Source organism: Apostichopus japonicus, chromosome 8 (genome assembly GCF_037975245.1).
Source record: "Apostichopus japonicus isolate 1M-3 chromosome 8, ASM3797524v1, whole genome shotgun sequence".
Lineage (NCBI taxonomy): Eukaryota > Metazoa > Echinodermata > Holothuroidea > Aspidochirotida > Stichopodidae > Apostichopus > Apostichopus japonicus.
This window is the reverse complement of record NC_092568.1, coordinates 3,001,425-3,029,291: the sequence shown is the minus strand read 5'-3', so window position 1 is coordinate 3,029,291 and position 27,867 is coordinate 3,001,425. Positions and strand designations below refer to the sequence as shown.

The 27,867-nt window shown below is 36.4% G+C and overlaps 2 protein-coding genes across 3 annotated transcripts; both read right to left on the bottom strand.

Annotated features, from left to right (window-relative positions):
* Positions 1–3,958: 3,958 nt before the first annotated feature.
* LOC139971026 (uncharacterized) lies at positions 3,959–17,075 on the bottom strand. Its single transcript, XM_071977176.1, has 2 exons — positions 16,728–17,075; positions 3,959–7,311 (listed from the first exon to the last, which is right to left on the bottom strand). The coding sequence occupies exon 2, from the start codon at positions 7,305–7,307 to the stop codon at positions 6,444–6,446; it is 864 nt and encodes a 287-aa protein (XP_071833277.1). The 5' UTR covers positions 7,308–7,311; positions 16,728–17,075; the 3' UTR covers positions 3,959–6,443.
* A 1,517-nt stretch (positions 17,076–18,592) lies between these two features.
* Positions 18,593–27,722, bottom strand: LOC139971024 (uncharacterized). 2 transcript variants are annotated; one of them, XM_071977174.1, is made up of 9 exons: positions 27,616–27,722; positions 25,648–25,761; positions 25,218–25,317; positions 23,435–23,510; positions 22,097–22,157; positions 21,744–21,787; positions 21,293–21,348; positions 20,742–20,816; positions 18,593–20,161 (listed from the first exon to the last, which is right to left on the bottom strand). In XM_071977174.1, exons 2-9 carry the CDS (start codon positions 25,698–25,700, stop codon positions 20,096–20,098), a joined length of 531 nt encoding a protein of 176 aa, XP_071833275.1. In that variant the 5' UTR covers positions 25,701–25,761; positions 27,616–27,722; the 3' UTR covers positions 18,593–20,095. The 2 variants fall into 2 exon arrangements, with proteins under 2 accessions (XP_071833275.1, XP_071833274.1); XM_071977173.1 differs by lacking the exon at positions 27,616–27,722 and adding an exon at positions 27,434–27,609.
* Positions 27,723–27,867: the final 145 nt, after the last annotated feature.

The following is a 27,867-nucleotide window of genomic DNA, read 5'->3' as shown; positions in this document are numbered from 1 at the left end:
TCTTTAAGGCATGCACATTCATCTCATTTGAAATGTAATAAAAACGCAAAATTCTTTCAGCTATTAATTATCAATATGGGCTTTAAATTATTTCTGACTACTATTCACATAACGTCAAATTACCGAATTCCAATTACCCCCCCCCCCTCGCATCCCCCACACCAAAAAAGCCACCTATTGAAATTTTATTATATTAAATTAAATTAAATATTATAGAAGTGGCAAACTAAAATGTCATCGTTGTCATATTAGGAAGAATACAGGGAGAATAAAACATTCGATTTGAGATTTCACCTACCTTAAAAAAAAAAAAAATACAAATACAAAAGCAAAACAGAAACTTCTATCGAGATTACTGTTTCATTTATAACTAGATGAAATGAGAATGTTGATGAAACATTTACGACACAAGTTGACTGAATTACGTACAACACAACAATTCCACAAACACAATCCCCCAGCTAACCCCCCAAATTATCTTAATCCATGCATGATTGGACAGAGCCTTCAACATCATTCATATAAAAATTATTATTCATAGGAATAAAAGGACAATCCATCAAAATATCTTGCTCTTTTAACAATACTTTACAGAGACAAAGGAAGATTTTTTTTTTTACATTGAAAAAAAAAAGAAGAAGAAATTTGTCATATTGTCGAAAGGTGACTTAAACATGGATGAAAACTTGATGAAAAGCTTTCAACTTGTACAAAAGACGTGATTCACTTACATACTGGCGGCGAATGACCACCGGATTTTTATAAATATATTTCAATGTGTGACATAAATAGTTTTATTTGTACAATGATTCCTTCTAAAAATACTGAGCCCCAAAACTCTCAGTTGCATAAGTTTTTCCATGCAAATGCAGCATTTAGGTGGATATGTCGTCATCAGTGAAAACGACCAATCAGAATTGGAATAATCATAATATAAATTATCATTTCTCATACAGTCGCTACAAATTCCCACTAGCACCGCTTAGAAAGAAAATACTCGAGAAAATAAGGGGGAAATAGAAGAAGAAGAAGAAAATGAAGAAGGACAGAAAATATGAAGAGGTAATATAACTATCATATAGAGGAACTCTTTGGGAAGACAAACAGTAGTAAACGGAGGCTTGGATCAAAGGAAAACTAACAGGAAAATGAAAAAAACCTAGTGAAAACTTAAATCATCACATTGTAATTATATTAATAACAATGGTAATAAAGATATGAAATGACAATTACTAACCGTGAGCAAAAATAAATCAATGATTATTACCCCCACCCCCCCTAAAAAAAAAAAAAAAATAACTGTAAGGAAAACTGAAAATAAAAATAACTTAGTCTTTGCAATTCCATACCTCTCTGATTGTAAGGTTTTTAAAAGCATTATTCAAAGTTTGGAAACAAACCGACTGCTGGTACAGTCACCATTTGGATATTGAATATATTGAATATACAATTTGCACATACTTTGTGAAAGAAACCAAATGGGGTAGAGATTGGGAAGGTGTACGATATGGGGGGGGGGTAGGTGGGAGGGGAGGGAGAGGCAGGCAAGGCTATCAAGTAATACTACAATAGATTATTCAGTCTGCAGACAGGATAGGGTAAGTTGGAGCACCAGGTGATCAGTCAAAGTATTACTGGAAGAGAGTTGATAGGTCGAATTAGCTGCAGTGTAATATTAACTATATTAAATATTAATATCAAGCACAGTTTAAAGAAACTGATACTATATGACAAGCAGTTACTGTCACTATATGTGAAATATTCTGGTTTCACAAGACATCCTAACATGTTCCTCATTCTAAGTTTTTTATGCCACGCAAAAGACAAAAGTTGACACCTTGACGATCTTCGAGACTCAGAGCCCAAAGCTGAAATAATCCATATTCAATGAACTCACAAATGTTTTGGAAGAGACAGTCTGCTGCTATTTGGCTGTAACATAAGTGATAATCAGATTGGTGTAGACATGTACATTTATACCTCCTCACTGTACACAAGGTAACTTTTACAATTTGGTTAATAAATTATAAACTCTTTGACCGAGATCCACCGACTCCTACATGAGACTCTTTCTCAGACTCACTGTCAAATTTCATTCACCACAGTGCAACTTTGTGGTTGTTAAAGTTGTAAAATTTTAAAAATATATTTCCATTTTAGGAAAGATCATTAGAGGAAACACATCAATAGACCATTGCCAGTGTCCAAAGAACTTGAATTGAACCGATCATTGCTTCGTAAGAAGATAGGCAAATCAAGCGATTCTAGAATGTGCAGAGGTTTACAGAACCTTGTCAAGTGGTTTAAGAGTTGATAATCTGCTTTAGTTCATAAAATAAAAAAAACAATTCTTCTTCTTCTCCTTAATATGCTAGAAAGTCAAAACTGGTCATACATGTTAAAAAGTTCTGAAAAAATGTTCCCTCTCTGAATATCTTTCTCATTGAGATACTCTATTCCCTAATTTAATAAGACTACTCAACAATTGGGAATGATCATCCAAAACTCAATGGTTCCATACTTACCTGTCCCCACATAACCATGCACTCTGGAATCTATCCGACCTGCCAATAAAATCGACAAGGTTGGTAGCACTGAACCCTCATTGATCCACTTAATGGTTGACAGCCCACTTCCTCTTCCGGCCAAGGTTACAATGTTATCAATTTCGGGCAGATAGCAGAGTGCATGAGGAAAGTGGAGACAAGTAAGTGAGAAGTGCTGTAAATTTTGGATGTTTTATACTTTCCAAAGAGAGCAACTTTTAGCATTTTTAAAATATGAAATTCAAAAAGAGGCAAATACTGATGGCATTCTATGCTATGCAATATAACTGGAAAGAGAGGGTGTTAGGGGATAAGAAGAATCTATCCCAAGAAATCTTTGAAAAGAAATACAAATAAATAAATAAATAATCCTGGATCTGAATCAGAGGTGGAAAATGATCAGTGGGGTCAATTTTTGGAAATCTCAATACGGAGGAGGTCAAGGAGTTTTTGGCTCCCAGCACAAGTCTGATGAAAGTCCCAAAATAGGTCACGTGCAAGCTGCACGGCAGCAAAGGCAGACCGTAGCATCTTACTACTGTAGATACATATCCTATGTAACTGCAGCGGTTTGACCCCCCCCCCAAAAATGAATGTTCTATAGTATCAAAAAAATCATAATACAATAAAATAATATTAAGAAAACAATACAAAATGTAAACATAGCATAAATATGACTAACGTTATGCTGTGAATACCAACATCCAGATTCTACAAATCTTCACCAATCATGATTTAACAGAAGAGGATTGGTTCTTAATATATATGAAAGGGAAAAAAAATTGATAAAAAAACAACTTAGGTACTTCAGTATAAACCACAAATAATTGGTCATTGTTCAAACCAGTGATGGAATTACTGTACTGTATGTACAAACACAATAGGAGTTGAGAGATGAGTTTTGGGAAATAGATTGAATGATTTCAAACCTCATTAAAGGAAATTTGTAAAGTGACACAAAAAATATGTGTTCTTCATAAAAATTTTGGACCCAAACTTTTCTGTGTTTTTTTTTTCCAATCGATAATGAAAGTAACTTTATCTGATGCAACGTTTCAAAAGGGTTTTAAGAAAGCCCCATTCTATTACTCTATTATAACTGTGTACAGTATCAATGCTTTCACTATCAAAAACATACACCAAAATGATTGTATATTGCACCAACAATAAAATTTCCTTCAATTCCTTATAAATGACAAGTATTTGTGTAATATTTTGATACAATTTAGAACTATCAACTCAATCCCTCTTCCATTTTCAAAATTGTTACTTTTTTCCACTGTGTTGATTCTAAGATTTCATCTGGAACCAACTCAAATTCTTTTTTAAATTAAATTTTTTTACATTTCATTTTTTTTTAAAGAGAAAACATGTAATGTTGTTCATACATGTGAACATAAAGAAACCCTCCATTCCACTTGCAGATTGAAAACATTTACATAGAAAGAAAACTTGGTGTTCTTTTCAATCCAGCGATTGGATTCTTTGTAACAAATTGGATTGAAATCTGAATGATCAGTCTAGAACTTAATACAATTGGATAGCAATGGAGGGAAAGCATTCTAATTTAAGTCCAAAGTGCCCTCCAGGCCAAACCAATACAAACAACAAAAGACAGGTCAGACCAACATAAAATCAGTGTGTCTGTGTGATGTGATAGACAATACTATCCAATGCTATTCTATTCTTACTTTGGTATCTTTGATGGTAACACTCCAAGAATGATTTTTCAAAGCATTAGCTACCAGCAGTGATCCTAAGATACAAAAGTACAAGAACATCCCCCCCCCATTCTCATCCTCCTTCTCTTCACTTCCTACCTTTCTACCCGACCCACCCCCTTCCTCTGTCACCCTACCAAACACAACCATGCATGTCATATTACAACCACATGACTTGAACTGTAAAAAAGAAATTAACAATCTTAGCCTTGAGGACGATATAAACAAATCTCGCTTTTACATTATAAACATCTTTTAAACAATTCTTTTCCCCCTTCTGTACAATATTTCAAGCCAACAGATATGTATAAAATGCTCTAAAATCTAGTTGTAGAGTAATAATAAAAAAAATTAAGAAAAAAACAATAAAAAAAAACAAAACAAATGGTTATAAAATCTTTACATACTTCTTGCCATCCAAATATTTTTTATTTTTCATGAGATGCTGTAGAGTATGAGTTGAAACTCCTCAGAGATGAATTTCATTTTCAAGAAATATTAAGACACTCACCTGTATACAAAGGCACACACTAATGCACCGCAAGGTAACGACAGGGAGAATATCCATAGAACTGTTTTTTTGTAATAAACATTTTTCATCTCAAACACCAAGAAAATAAACTTGAAATTAGTATTCTCATGTAACGCTTCTTTCATCAATTTCATAATTCATGTTTATAATTTTTTTTTTTATTATATGTCCTAATACTATTACATGAGCAGTCTTCAATGATTAATACTTCAAACTGTTTGATAATTGCAAAAAAACGTCTTTAGTGTACTGTGGTTTGATCTTCTTGTGTTTTGTTATAAAAATAAATACTAAATAGAAAATGTGAATAATTATGAACAATTATTTTCAATATTTTCATGGTGGTCATTCTTTTTTCTTTTGTATTTTCATGGCTTTTTAAGGAATTTTAAATATTTTCAAATAATCATACAGAAAATGAAAGAATACAGATCAACAACAAAAAAGAAAAGAAAAAAAAAGTGTGACCGTTTTAGTAATACATTTTTAAGTCGTTTACAAAAATGTAACGGTGAGATTGGAGGTATGTCTTGTTTTGTCTTTGTTTTTTCTTTGAACCTATTTTTCCATACGTAACACCAGAAATTATCTTCAATGTCATATTTTTGGGGGGTTCTTCCTGACAATTAAGATTTCATACAAAAGTCAGAGGTACAGACAGAATATCTTTACCTTTTTTCAAAACTTGGATGACAATTCCAAAAAAAAACAAAAAAAAACACAAGGATACAGACTCCAGGCAAGTTGAAGGCTTTGTCTATCGAATAACGTTTTGGCAATCTCACTTGGATGGCAACATTTGTCCCCTTGTAGTACCTCTCTGTTGTTCTCAAACTGACAGTACAGATATAACAGAGAAAAAAGGCAGATTATGCAACCTCTTCCAAAAGCTTTCACAGAAATACATGAAAGTTCCAAAATGACAGCCTGGACATTTATTTGGTAGGATAATAAAGGTTGTCTTTTTGGTATAAAATCCTCCTGTATTAACTTAATCTGCATGAAAAATGAAATCTGTCTTTTCTATCTTTAAAGACGGTGTTTGCAAAACGATACGAGATGCAGCGACTTCTTCTTTTTTTTTCACCAGCGCGGATGAATTGATCGACAAGATGGTAGACTCCAATGTGATTCAATTCAGCTTTGACAGAGTTGATTGTAAAATTGTTGATGATATTATTCACGTCCAATCACAATCTGAATCTGATCAGATACTGATAAACGATCCAAAACTGATCAAATACCGAATCTAAGAATCTTGTGGTGAATGAGACTTGGATATTTCGTAAGGCTTACCGTCGAGGCCTTTAAAAGAAAAGAAATGAAAAAAAAAAGCCTGGGAGAGCTTCCCAATGAAAAAGGACCAAAGTTGCTCTTGATCAGGCCCTTCTCTAAAGATTGCACCATTTCCCTTCAAACAGAACTGTATAAATCCAAACGCCCTGTTATAAAACAGAAAGCACTTACAGAAACTGTTACGGAACAACACATTGAAATTCTATACAATGAGAAACAATCAACTGCATGACTTGGCGTTTAAGGAAAACCATTTAAATAAGAAAAATGACGATAATATGATATTAAATCGAGACAAAATTTTGTTTTTGTCGTGATGTCATAAATTAGGCAAGTTTTCTTTTCGTATCAACAGGTGACTTGACCAGTGGCTGCGGTATCCGAGGTAAAATTGGACATGCAATTTTCGGCTTGAAGTTTGAAGAGCCAATCCTCGACCGACTCCTGTGTTGGGGACTTTGGGTTCGGGTTGGTGGAAGGGAGCGACCAGTCGGTACCATCGAAGTCGTACTGCGACACGTCGACGTCCCCGAACATCTCCACGTCCAAATCGGGTATATCCAAAGGTGAGGTCTGCTCCGAGATGGGCAGACAGGGTTTCAAAGACTCTTGTAATCCGTACGGTGAGGGCGATGCGACTAAGCCTGACAGAGACGACACAGAGGGAGACATAAAGCAATTAGCTTGAGGAGTGTACGATCCGCACCTCCAAGAAGTTCTGTCGTGGTTCTCCCCTGCGATTGCCTCCTCCCATCCGTCGTCGGTCCTTGCATATGTAAAGTCCACAACCTTGGACGCTCTAGGTTCCCTGACAAAATCGGCAAAGCTGCCCCTCTCGAGTTTGCATATGTGGTCCACACAGACCCTTCCTACGTCTGTGGCTCCAAAAAATTCCAGAAAGGGGCTCTCCTCTGGAACCAGTTGGGTGTCTATGATCGTACCGAGTCTCTCCGAGTCGTACACTCTACCCTCGGAGCTGAGTTCGACCTTGATGTGCCGCAAGGTGTTGCTGATAAGGACAAATCGACGCAGGGAGGGTTTGATGAGATGGTCGGGACTCCCCTGCAGCTTGTTCAGGGAGACCTCGACGACTCCCTGTCTCTCGCTGTCGTAGAGGCACTTACTGGAGCTGGTCTTGCCATCTTCGTCTACTCTGTCTTCTTGGAATTCATCACAATTTCTCTTTGGGCTAGTGCTACTTTGGCCCAGCATTTTTCTGGCGGGACAAAAACATGGAGAAAAAAGTTTTCATACTAAGAAAATGATAAATTTGCAAACTTAATGTGATATCATGCATGAACACATGACAAGCTGATGATGCAAAATATCGAAATGGGGGTGGGGGGAGGGATGAATTGGATGAGGATTGGGTATTAGAAAGATGACAAAATATGAAAGTAGTGTGTGGATGTAATATGTATGCAACCGGACTGAGTTTTCTCCCACTTTGGAGTTCATTGACCCTGAAAGACATTACAGTATTTGTACTGTTATTCCAAATCAAAAGCAAGGACTCAGCAAATTTACAGTAGCTAGTCAGTGAAAAGGGTAGAATTTATCAGTGCATCATGAAGATGTCACATGTGAAGCTCTGTAGGCCGGCCTACTGTGTACCTTGTACGGTATCATCTACGGCGGTGCAAAGTATTGCACTGTAATAATATTTGTGAGTACATTTACGCAGCTACAGTACTGTAGTTTGGATTCAGCAACATTTGATGAAAGAATCATGTCACTTCCTGTTTGGTTAAAACAAATATTGCAAATGTAAGCAGAAATAGCTGGATTGGATTCATTAACAGCAATTTTTAATAGATGGTAGTACTGTTTGTTCACTTCCTGTTTGGTTAAAACCAGCTTCTGATGGGCAATGTCACTCACTGTTGCTACCATATGGAGTACTTCCTTTCACTTCATTGTAATGGTGCACACAGCTACAACTTATCCTCCAATACCTGTCTATACTAGTCATCACAACCTAAACCCCCTATGATATATATGCAAAACAGGACTGCTATTCTACAGTAATGTTGTTTCAAACAGTAGAGCCGGTTGTCAGGCAAGTTGAAAAAAAAAATTGTAGTAAATACAGTACATGAATAATGGAAAACTGACGTGGAAAGTTTAGACAGTGGAAGAGAGAAAATAACTTTATGGCTGGAATGGGATTCGAACCACTGACCTCTGAGTTACAGGCCCAGCGCTCTACCGCTCTACCAACTGGGCTATCCAGCACTTACGTTGGTGGCGAGCAACTAACGGCATTAGTTTCATTGCTCTTTTTTCAAAAATTTTAATTTAATTTTTTTTTTTTCCTTCAAGATTAAACAATACGGGAGGGTCTGTCTGTACATCAGGAGCGAATGTATCAAACGTGAAAGAGACTGGTGGTGTTCATTTGCACAACGTCGAGAAAATTTCTATTGCCCAACAAGACTGTAATTATTATATAATAGACCAAAAGAATGACCGTTTCACGGTTTACCCATTCTGGAATTATTGCCAAGTGCTACAATTTAATAGTGGGGAAGGTCTTAGTTTCCCACTTTCCCATTAATTTGTGCATGAAAGAAATTAAAAATAATGTTACCAATGAATTGCCAGTTGCAGCAGTAATTGCTAATTATCTAGAGAATATTTTAGCAAAAAAATTTAGATGTGCAAATTCAGCACTTATCTAAGATAGATGCAAGTATTATGGGTAAAACAACTCAAGCACTATTTCGACACTGTCGAACATCATCCCTCATCTTCTAATGACTCCGTCAACAATTTTGACCGAACAGTCACATTAACAATTGCTTCACTGCTGATTTCCGTTGTTTCTCCAAGTAAAACGAGGCACTGTTAGTGTTTGAAAGATGGACATTTTTGGGATATTTATCACACTCAAGACACTGTACTGTGAGTGGCTAAAACTGGTCAGCAATGTGCAGTATAATATACAAGTGTCAAACAATACTTACAATTAGCATGCTAAAAGTCATTGAAAGTTTTTAAAAGTTCTTTCCTGGCAGTCCAAAATACAAATCCACCAAATTATTTCAATTGTGGCATGCTACAGTACTCTAGTCTCAAGCCTTACTACTAGGTTTTTGTTTTTTTGTGAAGTGCTTTGATACGTTTTGTGATTTAGCACTATATAAATGACGTATTAATTATTTTTTTAATATTACATGGCTCTAATGAGCTAAGTTTTTTGGGAATGAAAGAAACAATGTTTCTTGAAATGTCGGCACAGGTGACTATTACATAGTGAGTTCTACTGTACTCTCTGCAGTGGAAATGTTTGCCAGCATCAGTCAGCAATCTTTTAGGCCCATGGCCATGGGGACTGAGTCATAACCCCCACCCCCCAGACCCTCCCCCGGCACTGGATGTCAATGCTCAGAATGCACAAAAGGTATCTTAGACCTGATGATTCCATGTAACAAAAAACCTAGATCGATTTTGGTAATGAAGCCTCAACAGTTACTGACAATGCCAACTTCTGCCCTGCCTGTACTGTACTGTACATTAGTTGGTTGCTTTGCATAAGTACCACCATATTCTACCAGAGCGCTCAAGTTTCTATCATACGATGATCTTTTACAAACAAGTCTTTTACTGCTAAAACTAAAAACAAGAGGCAGGTTAAACTAGCTGGTAATTAAGCCTCAACAGTTACTGACAATGATTCTTGGGTACAAAAAAGACTAGGCTACTATAAGTAGGCTACAGTAGATATTGTACTGTTCATGTTACCATTACTTTTTTTTTGTGCTTGGATGTTATTTGAAAAAGTACAGACAAATTTTCAGACGTCTGGACAAATCCTGTGATCCAATAGTGGGTCGCGCCCCATAGTCTGTGGGGCGGTCTCTCTGTGCTAGCATACTGAAGTTAAGGTCCTATCTTATGAAAATTAACAAACTTAGTGACAGTTTATATACTATCACTTGCACAAAATATTTGAATTGATATGCTTTCTAAACAGTAAATGATTATCAAGCCATAGAAATTCCTGACTCATGAGAGGTCATCCTGGTATTAAGCCCTGCACATAAGGAAGTCATTTCCTTTCATACTGACTCTGTACAGTATCTTAAACATGCTCTGACATGTTTTGTCACATGAATCGATGGAGATCATGTGAACTTTTTGGGGGATTATTGTTCAAACAGAAATTATGGAATGAATCAATGGAGAAATACCTTAACAGAAATAACAGCAAAAACATCTATCAGTTTAATCTAGAGGGTTACAGATTTAAAGGCAATGATGTTTAACAGTGTATGGCTGAGAAGTTATGTGGGTGGACGGTAGCATTAAAATAGTAAGTTTCTTTTAAGAGCAATTTTGTGATAAACAATTTTGAGCTTGGATGGAATTTTTAATTGTTTGGTGGAAGTTGGGCACCTGGCCAAAACTAAGAAGGTAACTTCCTCCACCCATGATGGCTAACTTCAACAATTACAATATAACCCCCAAGAATGGAACACAGTGTATAGTTTATAGTTTGGTAAGAGTTTTGATGATCCCCCATGGAAAAACGAGAATCTCATACAGTCCTACTTTTTCCACTGGTTGGTGAAGGGGAGGGGTGGGGGGTGGAGTAAGGTGAGAGCCTGGGGTCTTAATGCACAATATCATACATTACTAAAGGAGAAACCTTTGGGGGAGAGCTGCAAAATATGCTATAAATAACTGTTAAATGTGCACATCACAAAGTTCACTTGTACGATAATGTACAGTACAGTACTATACTATATATGTTTGTATAGTTTATACATATTGTTGTGCAGTTGTGAGCTTTGTCAGTACTAAACAAGTACTGTATGTATACATGATGGGTTCTTGGCTCTACTAACACTTGGGTTCAAGGTACATTACATTGAACAGGTTTGCGGCCTAGTATGGTCTCTATTGCACAGGTATTCAGAATTACAAGGATTACTGGTATTACTAGATACATGTGTGCACAGCATGAATAAGCACTACAGGAACTGACTGTTGAAATTCAACTCCAGAGCCCCATGTGCACTAAATGCTTTAATACAGCACTGAGCAAGGAAAAAACCTGGGATGCATTTATAATATATGCATGGTGTATGGACAAAACCACAAAACCTAATACTGGCACCATTATTGTAACCAAAGTGCTGTAATGCATTGAATATAGTGTCAAAAGGCTAAATAACTTAAAACAATCAATGGTCCACAGAAAAAAGGAAAAAAGAAAATGTATTCCATTAAATTGTTCAGTGGTCAAACAGAACTGAAATGATTATTCTCTGAACATACCCACATGAGTCATTGGGTACTAAACTAACAATCAAAGGTAAATGAACATGGAATGTTTTAGCGTTTGATTTTAGAGGTTCACAAAATGGCACAATTTTCTATTCTGAAATCAAATTTTGCTTTTTAATGAGCTGCATAGTTGCAATGATGCACCACATTGTCCCCTGGTGCCATATTGGTCATTTTCAGCTTTTCTTGTGATACCGTACTCCGAGTGTTCTTTTCTAGAATGACTACTCGTCCGTAATCCTCTTGAAAGCAGCTACAGTATGCACAGTACTGTATTATTTAATCAATACAATCACAAAGCATCTCGTTTGGAGGAGAGGGGGAGGGGAGGGGCACTTCTTCTAAATACTTGCTGAATGTCACAAATGGACAATCACAAGATCAAATTTTTTGATCCGGCCAGGATCCGTCACAAAATCTGGTTTGCTGGACTGGATGACCAGACCAGATGACCATGACCAGATTTTTCCAAGAGGTAATGAAATCAGAGAAAACAATAACAAAAAAACCTGTCGCAAACTTCTCTTCCTTTATCCACAACTTGTGAAGAAATACTCAGACTGTAGCAAAAGAGGAAATTTAGGTTTGCATGCATTGTTTACATTGCTTAGTAGAAAGTTCATACTTGTCGGAAAAACATACTCAATGACCACAAATTTAATTTACTACGAACAGCTTCTGAAAAGATAATTTTGGGCAGATATACTGTGTATATATAAAAAAAAGATTTCTTTTGTAGGTCTGGTCGGATGAGTTTTCATTATCCGGGCGGATAGTTTGGATGGACAGGATATATCCGGGTATCCCTAGCTGAAATCAACAGGAATGTTTCAGCCATTGAGAAATATCGTCATCAGGATGAGTGAGTCATTACCAAACTATACTATTTCCTAAATTTCGTTGGCTAAAAGTGAAAATTGTGTGATAAGCAATTTTTGTGCCAAACATTTGTATGTACCTGTAGTCGAAACAATGACACGCAAGTCAGCAAGTCACGTACAGTTAATAAACTGTTCAGTAAGCAAATGAAATGCTCAAAATGAAAGTGAAAATGCAATTTGTTAAAATCTGCCTCAAGAACAATGCATACATGTTTCAAATGTACACGCTGATCACAATACAAGATAATGGTTGTTGGACTTGACATCCTCTCACGAAATGAGGGCTCTTGTTCTCGATATTGGTTTGCACATTACAAAGTTGCAGTCTAGTACTTAATATCACCTGTGGAGTACAACAGTAACTGCCTTGTCATAAAACAGGTGGATGAGCTATATCTTGGATACAGTATTAAGTTACATGATAGTACATTAATCCTCCCAGGTACTAGACTGTACTGAAAAGTAGAACTTGGTTCACTTGGTTGCTATTCATACCGCCATATTCTGCAAGAACGCTCAAGTTTCTATCATACCATGATCTTTTACAAACTATAGAAAGTCTTCTCCTGCTAAAACTAAAAAAAGGCAGGTTAAACTAGCTGGTAATTAAGCCTCAACAGTTGCTAACAATTGCCAACGTCTGCTACGATTCTTGTGTACAAAGTAGACTAGGCTACTAAGTAGGCTATGTACAGTAGATATTGTACTGTTCATGCTATGATGCTGTGGTATTATTATTTTGTTTTCTTGGTGATAAAGCATGGATGTTCTTTGGAAAAATTACACACAGTCTTTGTTATGCATGTAGGTTTGTTGTTACTATTTTGCCCCAGCTGCTGTGAGTTTATATGTACACTACATTGACCAATAGCTATTTAGATATAACAGTGATTTTGTAGGCTTTCAGGTGATTATACCATATAGGAGAATAACACACTGCACACTGTATGATAGACAAATGGTTACAATACATGTCTTGACCTTAACTGGTCTCTAAAGGGGAAGTACCATTGAAGTACTGTACGTTCACACTGTATTGTGTGTGTACAGTACCTTACCTGATTTATTAATAGTTCTTGCAGTAATGGGTTGATTGGATTACACATCGGGTGTAGGCTAAAACATCCTGTTAAAGTTAAAGCAATATACCTGAAAAGTGCTCAGAAAAGATTATTGTATTGTGGTATAAACAGTTGTATGTCCCCAGATTAAAGTATAATAATTGAAGCTATGTTGTAAGCTTTCAAGTTACCACACAGAGAGCACACATGCAATTACTGCACAGTGTGGTGTGATAGACGTTACAGTTACGTTACAGTATGAGTTACAGGGGAAGTACCAGTGGAGCAATCAAACTGTACTGTGTACACTACTCAATTTATAAATCGTTCTTATTGGGTTACACAATTGGGGTGTTTGGCAGGTCACATGAATGTCAATAGATCCTGAAAGCAATTTAAGCAATACCTGAGTAATACTCAGCAATGGCAAATTGTGGGTACAAATAGGTTATCCCCAGTTCAAAGTGTGATACTTTAAAATGTTGTAAGCTTTCAGGTTACCACAAAGTCCTATCATACCACAGACTGCACTTTAGGCATTCAGTGAGTACAGTAGTACACGTATTTCTTCTCAAGTTTGGACTTGTAAGGGGAAGTACAGCTAGAATACTCTAAAAACTGTATTGTGTTCAGTGGGTGATAATGTGTATTGTGTTGCAATAATGATAAGATGATTGTATAAATGTAAAGATTCTGGTGTAAGGCAAGTTACACTTTCAGACCGTAGAAACATCCTGAAACCAAAGCCAACACAATACTTACAGTACCAATAAGTGCTGAGCAAAGACAAATGTGGGTTTATAACATGTAATAAAAAATATGGTGGATGCTCCTTTTTCAATAAACGTTTTTTTTTTTCAGGGGGCGTACACCGTAATAATTCTCCAGAAGGGAGGGGCAAGTATCTAGCGATATTGATACTGACTAGCTTTTTTGGGACAAAATTTGGTGACTGGCAAAGCGATGTTAGAAAAGTAAACCCAAAAAATATTTCTAAGGAATGTATCTCCTAGGACACAGACTTGTGATTTTATGAGGGGGGAGGGGGGAGTTGACATCCCCACACCCCGATTCTACGCCCTCGTTTTTGTTTATAAAATTTCCGATAAGTACACAGTGTATGACATGTTACCCTTCAGTTGAAATGCAAATGACTTCTCGTGAAGAGATACAGATATAGTGCAGCCCTTTCACTGTGAACTATTGTCTAAAAAACAGTAGATGTTTCCACCCTGAAAACCCGAAAATGATATGGTCATGAGTTTCAACAATTTTCTTTCAACAATTTTTTAATAAACATGTAACCCATTGCAGAAATTATGATATATAATTTGAGAAATTCTTTTGGATACTGTAGCTGTATTCATATAAAACTACATAATCTTAAGGAAAACATAATTCTGAATTTTCTCAAGCTTTCTATGTATCAAACTTTCCAAAGTTTTTCATTTCATGAATTGAGGAATATATTCATTTCATCAATCATGCTATGCAATGCAAGTATCAGCTTAACTTGCACACATTTGTATTTGAAGAAACATAATCTTTAATCTTTAATCATAATAATATCTCAATGATCATTTAGAAATTGGAAATTTATAAAAGCATACACTGTTCTACGAGTCTACATTGTTGGCAAAACTGAAAAAACTTATGACATTTCATCTCATAAAAGTTTCATTCAACAGGAAATAAAATGATTAAATTAAAGACGAAAGTAGAAAATCGATGCACTGATAGGCTTCTTTACAGTACCAGCATATTATCTGTGTTCAAGTGTAAGAATGCAATAACAGTGCATATCATCAGCTGCTATAAGGCTTTTGCTAGGCATTTTCTTGCAGGGCAATGAAAGAGTGATTTCACAAGATATCTTGAGCAAAAAAACCCCAATTATCCCTGGTTATTTAGATAGTCTCAATATTATGGGAATGGAATTGAGGGTGGATGAAATTGTTTGGTTTAAACTATGTATTTCTCAGTGTGAAATTAGGAAGTACTAGTTATATACTTGATCCTGAATTTTGAGTTGTACATTCATTCCTCTACACCTATATTCATTTTTTCAAGCTGTGTCATTAGAAACTGTACCTTGTTGTTCATAAATTTCTTATAAAGAAACTCTTGTTGAACATAGCAGGCAGGTCTGTCTTCATGCATACAATTTAGTATGAGAAATGGTATTGTGCATGTTAAGTAAAGGAAATAGCAAAGGCTTCAAATTTGACGCACTTTCATAATTTGCGCACCTTCAAATATTACTAGCAACGATACAGCAAAATTACCTCAACATGATACCACTACTCTCTGGGACCTCACCTGTCTGAACTTGGAGGCTCAGAGCAAAGCAAACAGCATCCAGAGTCAATGGATGTATACTTACAGTTAGCTTATCGACGAACATGTCAATTTCGGGGTATGAAAGAATTTGATACAGCAGACATTTTGTGGTCAAATTCTGCTCATTTGTACAATGCGTATGCACAGAACAATAAATATTTTGAGATCATTACATTTCTGAGGAACTACACATATGAAAAACACATACAATTGAGTGATTTGGACTTTTCTGTGATATATATCGTTGACCAAATCCTTAAGTGTGTCGATTATGAGCCCACCATGCTACTGAACAGAAGATAAGCCCTCTATTACTGCTAGGTCTAAGCCTATAGAAATCTTGTCAAACTTCCATAACATGTGAAAAAGGAGCAGAATACATAAAGAACAATTTCTTTTCTCGAATTTTTATGACCTTTAAAAGCTATACATTGCGGGGTATACTTCCAGTGCGTCAGTTGAAAACACAATGACTAAGTACTAGCTCATACAGGACAGGGTCTATTTCTAATGTATGAGTCATTCATTGTTACTAGTTCTAGTAGTAGCCTAGGTTAGACCTGTGTAGGCCTCACGACTGGTCCCGAAGATGTTTGCCAACCAGAAAGATCTTCTAGTTTAGACAGACATCTAATATAACTATCAATTTTGCAGTCGCATTTACAGTGATATATGAGTAAGCCATAAACATGAATGTGAAATCCGAGGTCAATAATTTACTGTGCATGGGTCGACCGGTTTACACTGCACTTATTAATATACGTGCCGACTTGAAACCCTGACCTGTAGCCTTGCGGCCCGCTAACCAAGTTATAAACCAAGAAACATTTTCACTAGTACGAGTCAAATGACATGATGTCGTTCATTTAACACATTAATTTGATAGTAAACGATGTATGACATTTTTTTGTACAAATTTTACTATGAACTTCCCTCTAATATTGACGAGGAAGAAAGCCACAGCGAACGAATGGTATTTGAAAGGCAACAATTTGGTATGTCTCTGCCAAATATTGCACACTGGACTAGAAAGACCATATTCTGAATAAGATACTTACTTCCCGAGATCAGCTTTACGCTTTCTTACCGTCTCCCCGAGACGGAGGCCTTGTTAAGCCGAGAGACCATTCAATACCAACGTCGGCGTTTCCTTCGTTGAGGAATTCTTCTCCCAAAAATGATCATTTTTTGCAGTTCCGGGAAAGACGAACGGCAGACTCCCGAAACCAGCGGTTCCTTGTGTACCCACAAAAATGATCACGGATATACACAGCACAAAAGTACGCACCGTGTTACATACACTTAGTGCAACCAGCTACTGCAATCCATGACGTACCTACGTTACGTGTATTGTGCGTGGGTAGTAGTAGTATTCCTATGCAACATGCACGATGTTATTGCCCACACATATGATATGTACATAATACTACGTACGTGCAAAAGAAAAAGAAAGAAAAGGGGAATTGTCGCCTGCGTAACTTGGCTTTGATTTTAATATCGTTACTGTTTATGATCTATGTGTGTATGCAGAAGTATAACGCAAGTCTCGTTCGAGGTGTGCATGAATCACAAGTTATTGATAGCCTGTTATAGAGCTTAGACAATATGAAGTTTGCAATCTGAGAGGTAACTTCAGTTTCAACTTCGCGCGCTAGTATGTTGCAATGCATGTAGTTCAGGTAGGGAGAGCGAAGGGAGGGGGTGGTTGAAAGGGTACGATTCAGAAGAGGTTGGGGACGGCCGATTGCGACGGTGGTAGTGACATAAGTTATGAAGTGAGCGTTTGTGACGGGTCACATTAAACCAATTAAGTGGAGGCAGGACGAGGGAGGGTAGAATTGTTGAAAGGACTTCAACTAGTACCCTTCATTTATTGCATTGGGGTGGGGCTGGGGGAGGGGTAAGCATCGATCATAAATCAATCGCTTTCAGTCCAGAGGTTACATGTCAAGTTTTGGGTTTTAAATGCACTCTCAATTTACAAATACATCGTCAAGAAAACAAAGATGTTTTGGATTTTACTAGGCTTGAAAGTTCATGGAGGTCATCAGTTTGATCAACTTACAATACCACAGCGGGAAATTAGAATTCGTAAAACGATTCCATAAAATTAACAAATAATGCTGAATTAACCGAATTTTGCTGACGCCATCATGATCTATTCCACAATCCGAAACGAACTGAATATATGAATAAGTAGAGGGGTGTCACAAGGATTGGGGGGGGGGTGACACAAGGTTATCTGGCATGACAAAGTGAAAACTTTATTTTGCAAGAACAAAGAGCCATGTGGTTCTTCGCCTACTCTTATAAAAAAAGAAAAAAACTTAGAATTTGCAAGTCCAGTGCTATATTCTCTCTGCGTCTTACCATACCGACAATGTCATTGTTCTGCTGAGATAGTTTTAGCAACAAAGGATGACATGGGAGGAAGGTTTAGCAAGAACATGATTGCACGTTGCCCTCACACATTACTTAATACTTTCAGTCTGAGCAACTTGCAATGGGTTTGGGGGATGAGTTTAGTAGGCGTGCGTGAAATCCTCACAACCACCCATTTTTAGTTTGGAAATTTGTTGGAGGTATTTTACAGATCTTTTCAATTTCAGAACTGAAGGATGCCAAAAAAGCAATGATAAGTAAGCTAAGTCAAATTATTTAAAATTAAGATCGACCAATTGGATTTCCATAAAACCATTTCACAGAAGGGAATTGTCTAAATACTTCCTTTTGTCAGTGGAAGAGTGAGAGGGGGGGGGGTGAGGCAAAGAGCTCGGCTCTTCTTGCAAAAATATGGGGAGGGGGTACAGAACGAAACCTTCACAGGTTTAACTCTGTGAGCTAGACTGATGCTCTTCACTTAGAAGTAATATAGCACTAATCACCTATTAGCAAAAACAAAAGAAAGAAGCAGGATTGGAAATTAAATTTACAAATGTATTTTATTTCCACCTTGATCAGGAGCATCAATCATGGGGGGAGGGGGGGTTGACACCCCACTTTCTGAAGGATGGGGGGTCACAATATCACATTCCCCCAAATCCCAGGTTTAGTGACTGTCTCCTTTGGATTTGCACCAAGGTGCTCTCGGTGTGCGCAACGCGCACTTCAGTTTTGTCCATGTTCAGTCCTTAATGCCCCCCGCCACTTTTCAATTGGGATTGATGCCCCTGACCCATATATATACTATATACATTGTCATATATTGACTGACACTACTCTTTCCTGTGTTACAGCGATCACTCACTTTTCATCTTTTTCTTACCATGTTCAACATTCAAGTCATTCATTAGATAGACACTAAATAGTTTTCTTTAATTTCACAATTTTTCCAGTTTACATGCTTGCAAAGGAAAATTATATTCAAAATTCTGTATTTTGTTTAATTGTTATGAGATGTAAATACCACGCAGTATTGTCCAAACACATTTTGAATAGTGTGATCGTCTATGCCCAAAAGAACAGATTTCATATTTTTAATTTCTCATGTAGCATGTCTAATGCTAATTCAACTCTTATTAATTATGGTTCATAAAGCACAACTATTTCTGTTCTAGCAAACACCAATCATCTCTGTGTTAGTCACAATATCCTGTTAATGAAGTTTCCAATTTCAATCAATATGCTCATGGATTAACATCTCACAGGTTGGGACCAAGAAAGTTTGAGATTTCAAAAATGTTTAATACAGAGCTTGAGTCCACCTTATCATACTACCACTCTGTTTCACGAGCTTGTTCTTTAATTGAGATATAAGACAGAAGATGAAAACAGTTTATTTACTTAATTTCGATGAGAGCAGTTTTGAAGTCTTGTTAATTATGAATACATTTCAATGTTTTTTATCTCATCAATAGAACAAGTAATCAAGATGAGAGTTGGCCCTCAGTTGTCCATTTGAATCACTCTTTATATTGCTGATGACTAAAACACTAGGTGCATAACCTGGACAATCCTCCATGTCAAGAATTTCAGTTAAAACAACAGCTTGGATTTAAACCATGCTAGTTATCACGATTAAAACCACATCGTATCACAACATAACCACATATAGAAGGTGTTAAGGAAAACATACTACCTACCAAAGATAAGGTTTGATCGAACAGTTATTATTTTCAAAACAGGATTATGAGACGTTTTCACGTTTGTTTTGCATCATAACAAAACCACCAGGGAGTCAACGAGTCATTAGATCTCTATTATTAGTTGAAAAGAACAATATTCACAGTTTTGCAATTTCAAATGTTAGAAATACCTTGGGACATAAATTGACTGATTACATAATGTGAATTACCTTGCCCTTCATTAATTTGCAACATTGTTTTACACCAATTAGGGCACACATAGAGTGTTAAGTTCTATCTGAGTCTTTTGTTCAGGTTTCCCTGAAACAAGAGAAAATTAAATCTTTTCGGTGGCATCTTTATCATGTAGTCACCTCAGTTTGAGCATTAGCTTCTTCTTGGAGAATTTTACACTGATCCACGATAGCCTAAATCAAGAAAAAAGGAAAAGAAAAAGGAAAAAACAAAGTAACGGTTATGGATTGTGATTTTCATACGCCTGAAATCTAATTACACATGTCACAAGGATATTAGAAAGGGATTGAGAGGAACGGTTGGTAGCAGCTCTGCTTTTTATATGTTCCGGCTGGAGCTTAATCTTGAAGCTGCAAAGGCAAAACTATTTTTATCATGTAAAGTATCATTTTCCCTGCCCTATTCCCTACTTTAAAAAAAGAAAGAAATACTGACAGCATATTGGGGTTTATAGAGAGATAATTGGTTCAAGATGGCATCCAAAGGAGATGTAAACCTAAACCATAATCGATATAAATAGCTTTTAATCTAGAGAAGATTTTGATGAACAACTCTCTCAATAGCTGAGAAAAATCTTATTCCATTTAGGAGACACTAAAATGTAAAAGCATTCATGTTTATAAATGCATGATGTTTACATAGTGACATTAGGAGCTGAAATCTTGCAGTGGTCCCTCCCCCCTGCTACCCCCCTGCTACCCCTCCCCCCTTGTACAAAAGTTAGCATGGTAAGACTATCAAACAATATTTCACCTGAAACTGTTCTAAGAGCTTCTCATTCTTTATAATGCTGCTGTCTAAGTCTGTGATAAGGTTGTCCAACTTTATCTGCAATAAATAGAACATAACAGGAGGAAACAAAGTTAACATACTAGATGATTATAATATAAATATTCATATAATTATAATAATCATTATTATAATTATTCATATCATCATTCAAAGCCATCATATTGACAGTATAAACAGTTTCAAAACATTTATCTAACAGAAACATGATTTTCATACTGTTCATGCATGTGCTTTGAAGCGTGTCGTGAAAATGTTATATATAAAGATTCCCACGACTGTCTTTAATGGCTAGTCTGTGCACATGGCTACTTGGGTACAAAGTTGCAAATTGCATGCAACTGAAAGTTATATTTCCATATTTAATTAATTACCAAACAAATCGTACATGTAGTTATTCCTCCTGATCCAAGTTTTCAACACTGTCTTGAAATATAATAGTTCAACTTCAAATACTATTGGAAGCAAAAAAAAAACAAATTTGTTTAGATTTAAGGAACAGAAAACAAAACTACCTTCACTTCTCTCTGTTTCTCTTCTGAATCTTCTGCTGGTAATTTTTCGAAGGAAACTGAGAAATGACAAAGCAAAGAGCAAATTGTCAGCAGATTAAAGGACTAAGACAGGGGTGTATGGATGTGAAGGAGGGATGGGCGGAAAGGATGACAGAAGGAAAAAAGTTGTTTATTGACAGAACTAGAAGTTTTTAACAGTTTTAAAAAGTGCAACTTTTTCTCAAATGAATGGGAAACTGTCCTCCTATCCCTCAGGAATTTATCTAAAATGCCAAAAAAGTGGGAAATCAAAAACTGCTGGATGCATTTCATTCCAAGCAAAAATGAACATTAAACTTGAATTTGGTTTTCACTAAAAAACAAGAAACGATAAGAAAACACTAAATGAAAACTGTTGATAAGCAAACTGTCATAGCATTAATAACTTAATGAATATTCATGAACAACTTACCAGGGTCAATCCCAAGTTTTTCCAATTCTTTTTCAAAAGCCTCTCTGCAAAAGGAGTGCAAATAAACAGAAACTGACTTGTATTTTGAATATTGAACCTGAAGTCAACCTTGCAAAAGAAGTAAGTCTGTGAGCTTGTGTAGTATAAATATGCTGCTCCAGGACACAATTATATTTGTGGTTATGCTCTTAGGTATTGATGGATATTTACTATTACAAGAATGATTCATTTGAATCACTGTTGGTGATTGGAAAATATTCATCAACATTTGTTATTTTGTTCCTAGGTGACCTCTGCTGAACACACTGGTAAATTAAGTTAAATTCACAAATGTCAATTCTGTATGTACTCACACTTTACTCTCTAAATTTGCATTTGATGCTCCTAACTTTTCTGAAACATCTGATAAAGCTTCTAAAACAGGAAAGAAAGAATTAATGTTATTAATTATAATCATATTACAGTAAATCACTCTAAACCAAATAAGCAAGATATCAATTTACAATCAAAGAGAATCTTTATTTTAAATTTCTTAAATTCTTTAAGTTCTCATCGTTGTACTGATAATTACAGACATGGCAGGAGCGCATTCCTGAAAAACAAATAATGCACTATACACAGCTTGTTTTGTGGTTGAGTGTTAGTACTTCAAAGAATCTGTAATCCCTTAAACTATCTCTTAAAAGACTGAGTTCACAGATCATCCAGAAAATATAACAAGGCAAATGTAAACCAAGTAACGATAAATATAATAAATTAAAATGGACGAATAGAAATACTTTACAAATGAACTTTTAGATTTTGGCATAATAAGGATCGGCTGGTAGTCCAAAGTTAGTGGAAAGTAGACATGTTCTACAAGAAAGATAATAGACAGTCTTTTGTAAAGGAGCTCAGCTGACGGTGAGGCAATCTCGTAGTGTTTATTCTAGCATAGCTTCCTGTTCTTGTACTCGACCTCTTTGATTAGTACTCGTTCTCATGCTAAGAGTCTTGTACACATACACATAACAAGGGGGGTTTCTACTTTGACTAATACTTATGCTTCTTCTTCAGTTGGACATTTTGGATAAGATGCAAGGAAAGTTCATAAATAAAAATGTTCTACCTTTGAGCCTTGCTGAGCCGAAGCTAGAGTAATTAATATTTTTTTGTATTTATTTTTTATTCTGTACAGTATTCAAACTGAAATTATTAAAAGCCATTTCTACATGATGTCACTTATCACCTGAATTTCAAGGATATAGTACAATTTCCCAAAAAGATGCTTTATAGTCAAATGTGGTCACTCGTGTTTACTCAAACATTTTTGTGCCATTCTCAAAGGATATGTCTAGAAAATAATCTTAGCATAAGAAACACCAAAGAGTTAGTGAATTTTTTTTTGCAATATTTAGCTGGACAAAGACAGGAATGTGTACCGTAAAGATTTGTGTCAGGCTACACCCACGACTGGTCACATAAAAAGATAGTCCAGGGCTTAATTTACTTTGATCTGATGAAAGAGGAACATATTTAACAATTCAGGTCAACATGAAACGTTGTAATCCTGAAATAGATCAGCAAGAATTGCATGCCAATTTCACCAGGATGCAAAGTGTATGTTCGTCTTTCATTGTTGAAAATTACAATTTCATCTGGAAATTTACTTTCTAAATGATGACACATCAGATATTGTTATCTTTCCTGACCTTTATGCATCCTCTCCTCCTGACTGATCTGTTCCTTGAGTTCATGGTTTTCTTTCTCTAATCGCTTTCTTGCAGACTGTAACACAAAACAATGGAGACTACTCTGTACAGTAGGTCACTTGCAAAGCATTCACTGCTAACAACTTTAATATGTCAAATATAAATAATGAGACAATTGGTACTTAGATCGTGAAATGTGCTAGGCTGCAACCAGTAAATAATCTTATGCACAGACATTGTGTGAAGGAGGTAATCTTGGCAGAACAAGTGCCTAAGAAGCGATCAGTGAATAACAAATTGCTAGCCAACTCAAGGGGGCAAAGCTATTTAATAATGTTAGAAACAAATGGTGCCATCTTGGGCACCTTCATAATACTACCTGGAACTCAGAAAATACATGTAAATGTATGATACACTTCTGTATTTTGACTCAGCAAGGATGCATTTACTTATAGACATGCTGAAAACAACTGAATCCAAGTTTAATATGAGGACAATCCACAGTTGCATATCATATCACCAGCAAAACTACACTAAAAATATACATTTGACCTTAGATCACACAACCTCAGTTACCATGGATACCACATATTTTGATAGCACTTGACATTCTCATTAAACCTGTGAAGTGAAAGTTCTATGTCAATTCCATTCAATTTTCAGCTAATTTGACCTCTGACTTTTGGTTCAACACAAGTCATACCCAAAACGTTTGAAGAAACTTGGCATAGCTGTTTAGGAGGAGTTTTTGACAAAAATTGTACTAAAAGCCTAAAAATATACATTTGATCTTTAATCATGTGACCTTCACCTACGTTCCCATGGCAACCACATAGTTTGCTGGTACCTGACATTTCAATTAAGTGTCCCTTGGAGTTATAGCTCCCCCAAAAAGAAAATTTCACTTGATTTGACCTTTGACACAAATTGGACACACACAGACATGATTTGAAGACTCCCCCAGTCATGGACTTCTGGTCATCCTGGGGTACCCCACTATGGGTGACCCCCTGAGAGTAGCTACTCAGGAATATTAACCATTACCATGGCAACTGTTGCTATGGCAAACTGGCATAGGAAAGTTCTACAATATCTCATCCTCCCTATTGGAGAGATAAGACAACAATTTGCATCTGTCTGCAGTGCCACATTAGACCGGGAGCCCACAAGATTTATTTAGCCGAAGAGACAAGAGGTTTGATGAGCTTGAATAACACCTTTTTGGTGGGTCCTATGGGGCTGCTGTCTGGAACCCCACAGAGGAACAAAGTTGCTGTCATCTGTGTTTTAGTGTTCTAATATGACTAGTACTTTTCAGTTAGCTCCACCCGTCTCACTTCGGATGAATATACCATGTTTGGGGCCCTTTGGAGTGCTGTCTAGGGCCCTGTACAGGAGGATGCTGCTGTCATTGGTATTTCTTGTGAATCCGAAAGTGCAATAGTCTGACGCATATGGTTCATTTGGGGCTGCTCTCTTGGGTCCTGTACAGGTAAAAGTTGCTGTCATTGCTATTGTAACTAAAAATACCCCCATACGAGTGATATCCAGCTTTTTTTGTCCTTGTCTTTCTTCAGCTAAATAAATGCATTTGTGGGGCCCCTAGTTTGGCCCCCTAGGTCACTTGTACAGGCTGGGACCTGGCAGCAATACATAATGTTGAACCTTGACCGTATACTAACATAACCAGCCCATTAAACCTTTTTGTCTCTTTTCGGCTAAATAAATCTTCTGGGCTCCCGGCCTACATGTATAAAGTACTAGTAGCTCTACTAATACTCACTTTGGCGTTATGGAGTTGTGTCTGCTGTTTGCTCAGTTTATTTTGGAGTTCTCCATGTTCCTTTAATATGTTTCTATGGTCACTTTTTAGCTGCTTGTAGCTGCAAAATGCAAAGAAACGCCTCGTTCATTAGCAATGTTGAAATCGGGTACAAAATATGTAACCATAAAGTAAGAATGTATCTTTTATTCCATATAGTAAGTTACTCCTAGGCTATGACATATTGCATTACCATGATACAGTATGGATGTGAGTGTTTACAGATCAGCATGGTAAAATACTGTATTAATTACCCTTTTGAAATTAGCCAGTCAAATGCACAGTCCGTAACATTTCAGTATGCGAAGCAAGCTGTAAATGGGTGACCATCTTTCTCCCATCATGGACAATTTCCTTAGCAATAATGTACATCAACAAGTACGTAACAAACCTCATGGTTTTCTCTGTACTCCTTGTGAGTAAGGTCTGATATCCCGATGCCATATTTAAAATCAATTACGGATCTCCTTGCTTGCCAGTTGTTTTGGTGGACATTCAATCCAATCTGAGAAGGAAAGTATTTCAAATGCAAAATGTAAATGTGTCATGTTACATACATAGATTTGATTTCCATATTTATCAATCATCTTAAGAAACCATTCCTAAATTGGATGGATATAGTTCTACTTATGTACTAAAACCAACCTGAAACTTAATTCTACTGATGTTACATAAATTTTCCATGGAAGTATCTTTGTTCAGAATTAACACATTTCAGTCAGGTGCAATGTATTCAGTTCTCATATGAATGGGTGGAAGACATTTGAAAATTTGGGTACCCTATTAAGAAAAGTAACACATAAAACAGTTCTTAGACTCAGTGGACTGTGATGTACTTGAGTGAGCATTGCTAGAATTCACTGACGTCATTTCATTAATCTGAACAGTATCTTAATCATATCAAACAAGAGCTTGTTTCAAGTTTTTTGCTCTGGAAGCAAAATTTATTTAAAAAGTGTATTTTTTCATGATTTTGAGTGCATCTTTCAAATCCCTGGGCAGTTCCTTTCTTTCCTCTTTTTTCATGATTGCTGATGTTTTGAAATATTTTTGCATTGCCATAGCCTAGGGCCTCGGAAAGGAACATCAACTAAATCAGTTAGCCTAGACCTAGATTAATTGTGAAAATATTTATTTGCGAAATGTTTCAGTTTGTGGACCAACTGAATCTATATTTAACGTAGCATGGTGGCACCAATTGTGACGCACTTAAATGCTGTATTGGCCCCAAATATGCTAGATATTCAAATATGGTCACCATTGGTCAAAATTCATAAACTGTTTTAGTTACAGCCTTTGAGGGAATTTCCTCACTGCAACAATCAGTCATCTTGTGTGTTCCTTACAAATGTCTGAGAACAATTTGGAGACGTAAAGACCTCCAGGAGAGTACTTTTTGAAAACGTGCTGCAGCCAATAACTAGTATTATGGCACAGCCTTCTGGAAAGAGAGGATTGCATATGAAATTCACTAGGTTGTCCCTGAAGGAGTGAAAATACTATCCTTACCTTGTTTTTGAAGCATATATAATAGGTGCAATAGGAGACTGCTTTTTACCATGGACACATAAACAAGGCAAAAGTCTAGCTGATATAGCCTAAGTATGCTAGCTGCGTAGTACAAAAGACTTGATATTGATTATTTCATTGATTTGGGCATGGACTTATCTTTGCAAGATTTAAATCATGGTTTGACTTCAGCTGTGTTAAAAACTCATTGAGACTGAGAGGCGCACTACTGTACGAGCACACTTCAAGCTCAAGTTTGGCTAACTTTCTGTTGCCATGGTTTATTCATGAAATTTCCGAAGTGTGCCATAATTGGTAGTACCACATCGTAATATAACCTTACTTTAGGCTACAAGAGGTCCTTTGAATATCTTTATGTATCCTTTTCTGCAATAGCTTAACTTAGGCCTATTTAGTTTTACATTGGAACGCCTGTTGGAAAGGATCTTTTAATGTAGACTATTATAAGCTAGTCTACTGTTGCCCGAGCCTAATAAACCTACTCAGACTTGTTCTCGTTGGAATCATATAATTTCCAGATACTATATTAGGCCCTAGGCTTACACTGACAGTAACGATAACATTGGGCCTAGAGGCCTACGTGGTAAACACTAGGATTAGGTCCCCAGCCTAAGTCAAGTGGCTACGGGTTTCTCATGTTGGCTTACGTTGAAGTGCTAGCTGAGATCTATCTAAATGACTGAACAGACCGTTAGCTTTCATTCATTGATACGAATCAGATGTACAGAAGTCTCCAGTTTTCACATACTTTCAATAGCGATGTGTGCACTAACATTAGGATTACTATAGTGGAGTCAAACGTGTATGATCATATCACAAAATACATTACCAGCTAGCTTACGTTCCGTACGTAACTTCTGTTGAACACACGTACAATGTTCAAACTGTTCAAATATTAGGCAAGTGCCGCGCAGATCAAATAACTGGATGCCTGTGGTACCGCTCGGTCACAACATTCACATATAGGGTATACGATTTTACCAAAATAGTTTTAGTACCACTAATGTGATTACTTTTTAACGTTAAAATACAAATCATTAATATTAACAAAAATATAATACTTGAATAAGAAGTTTTAGAC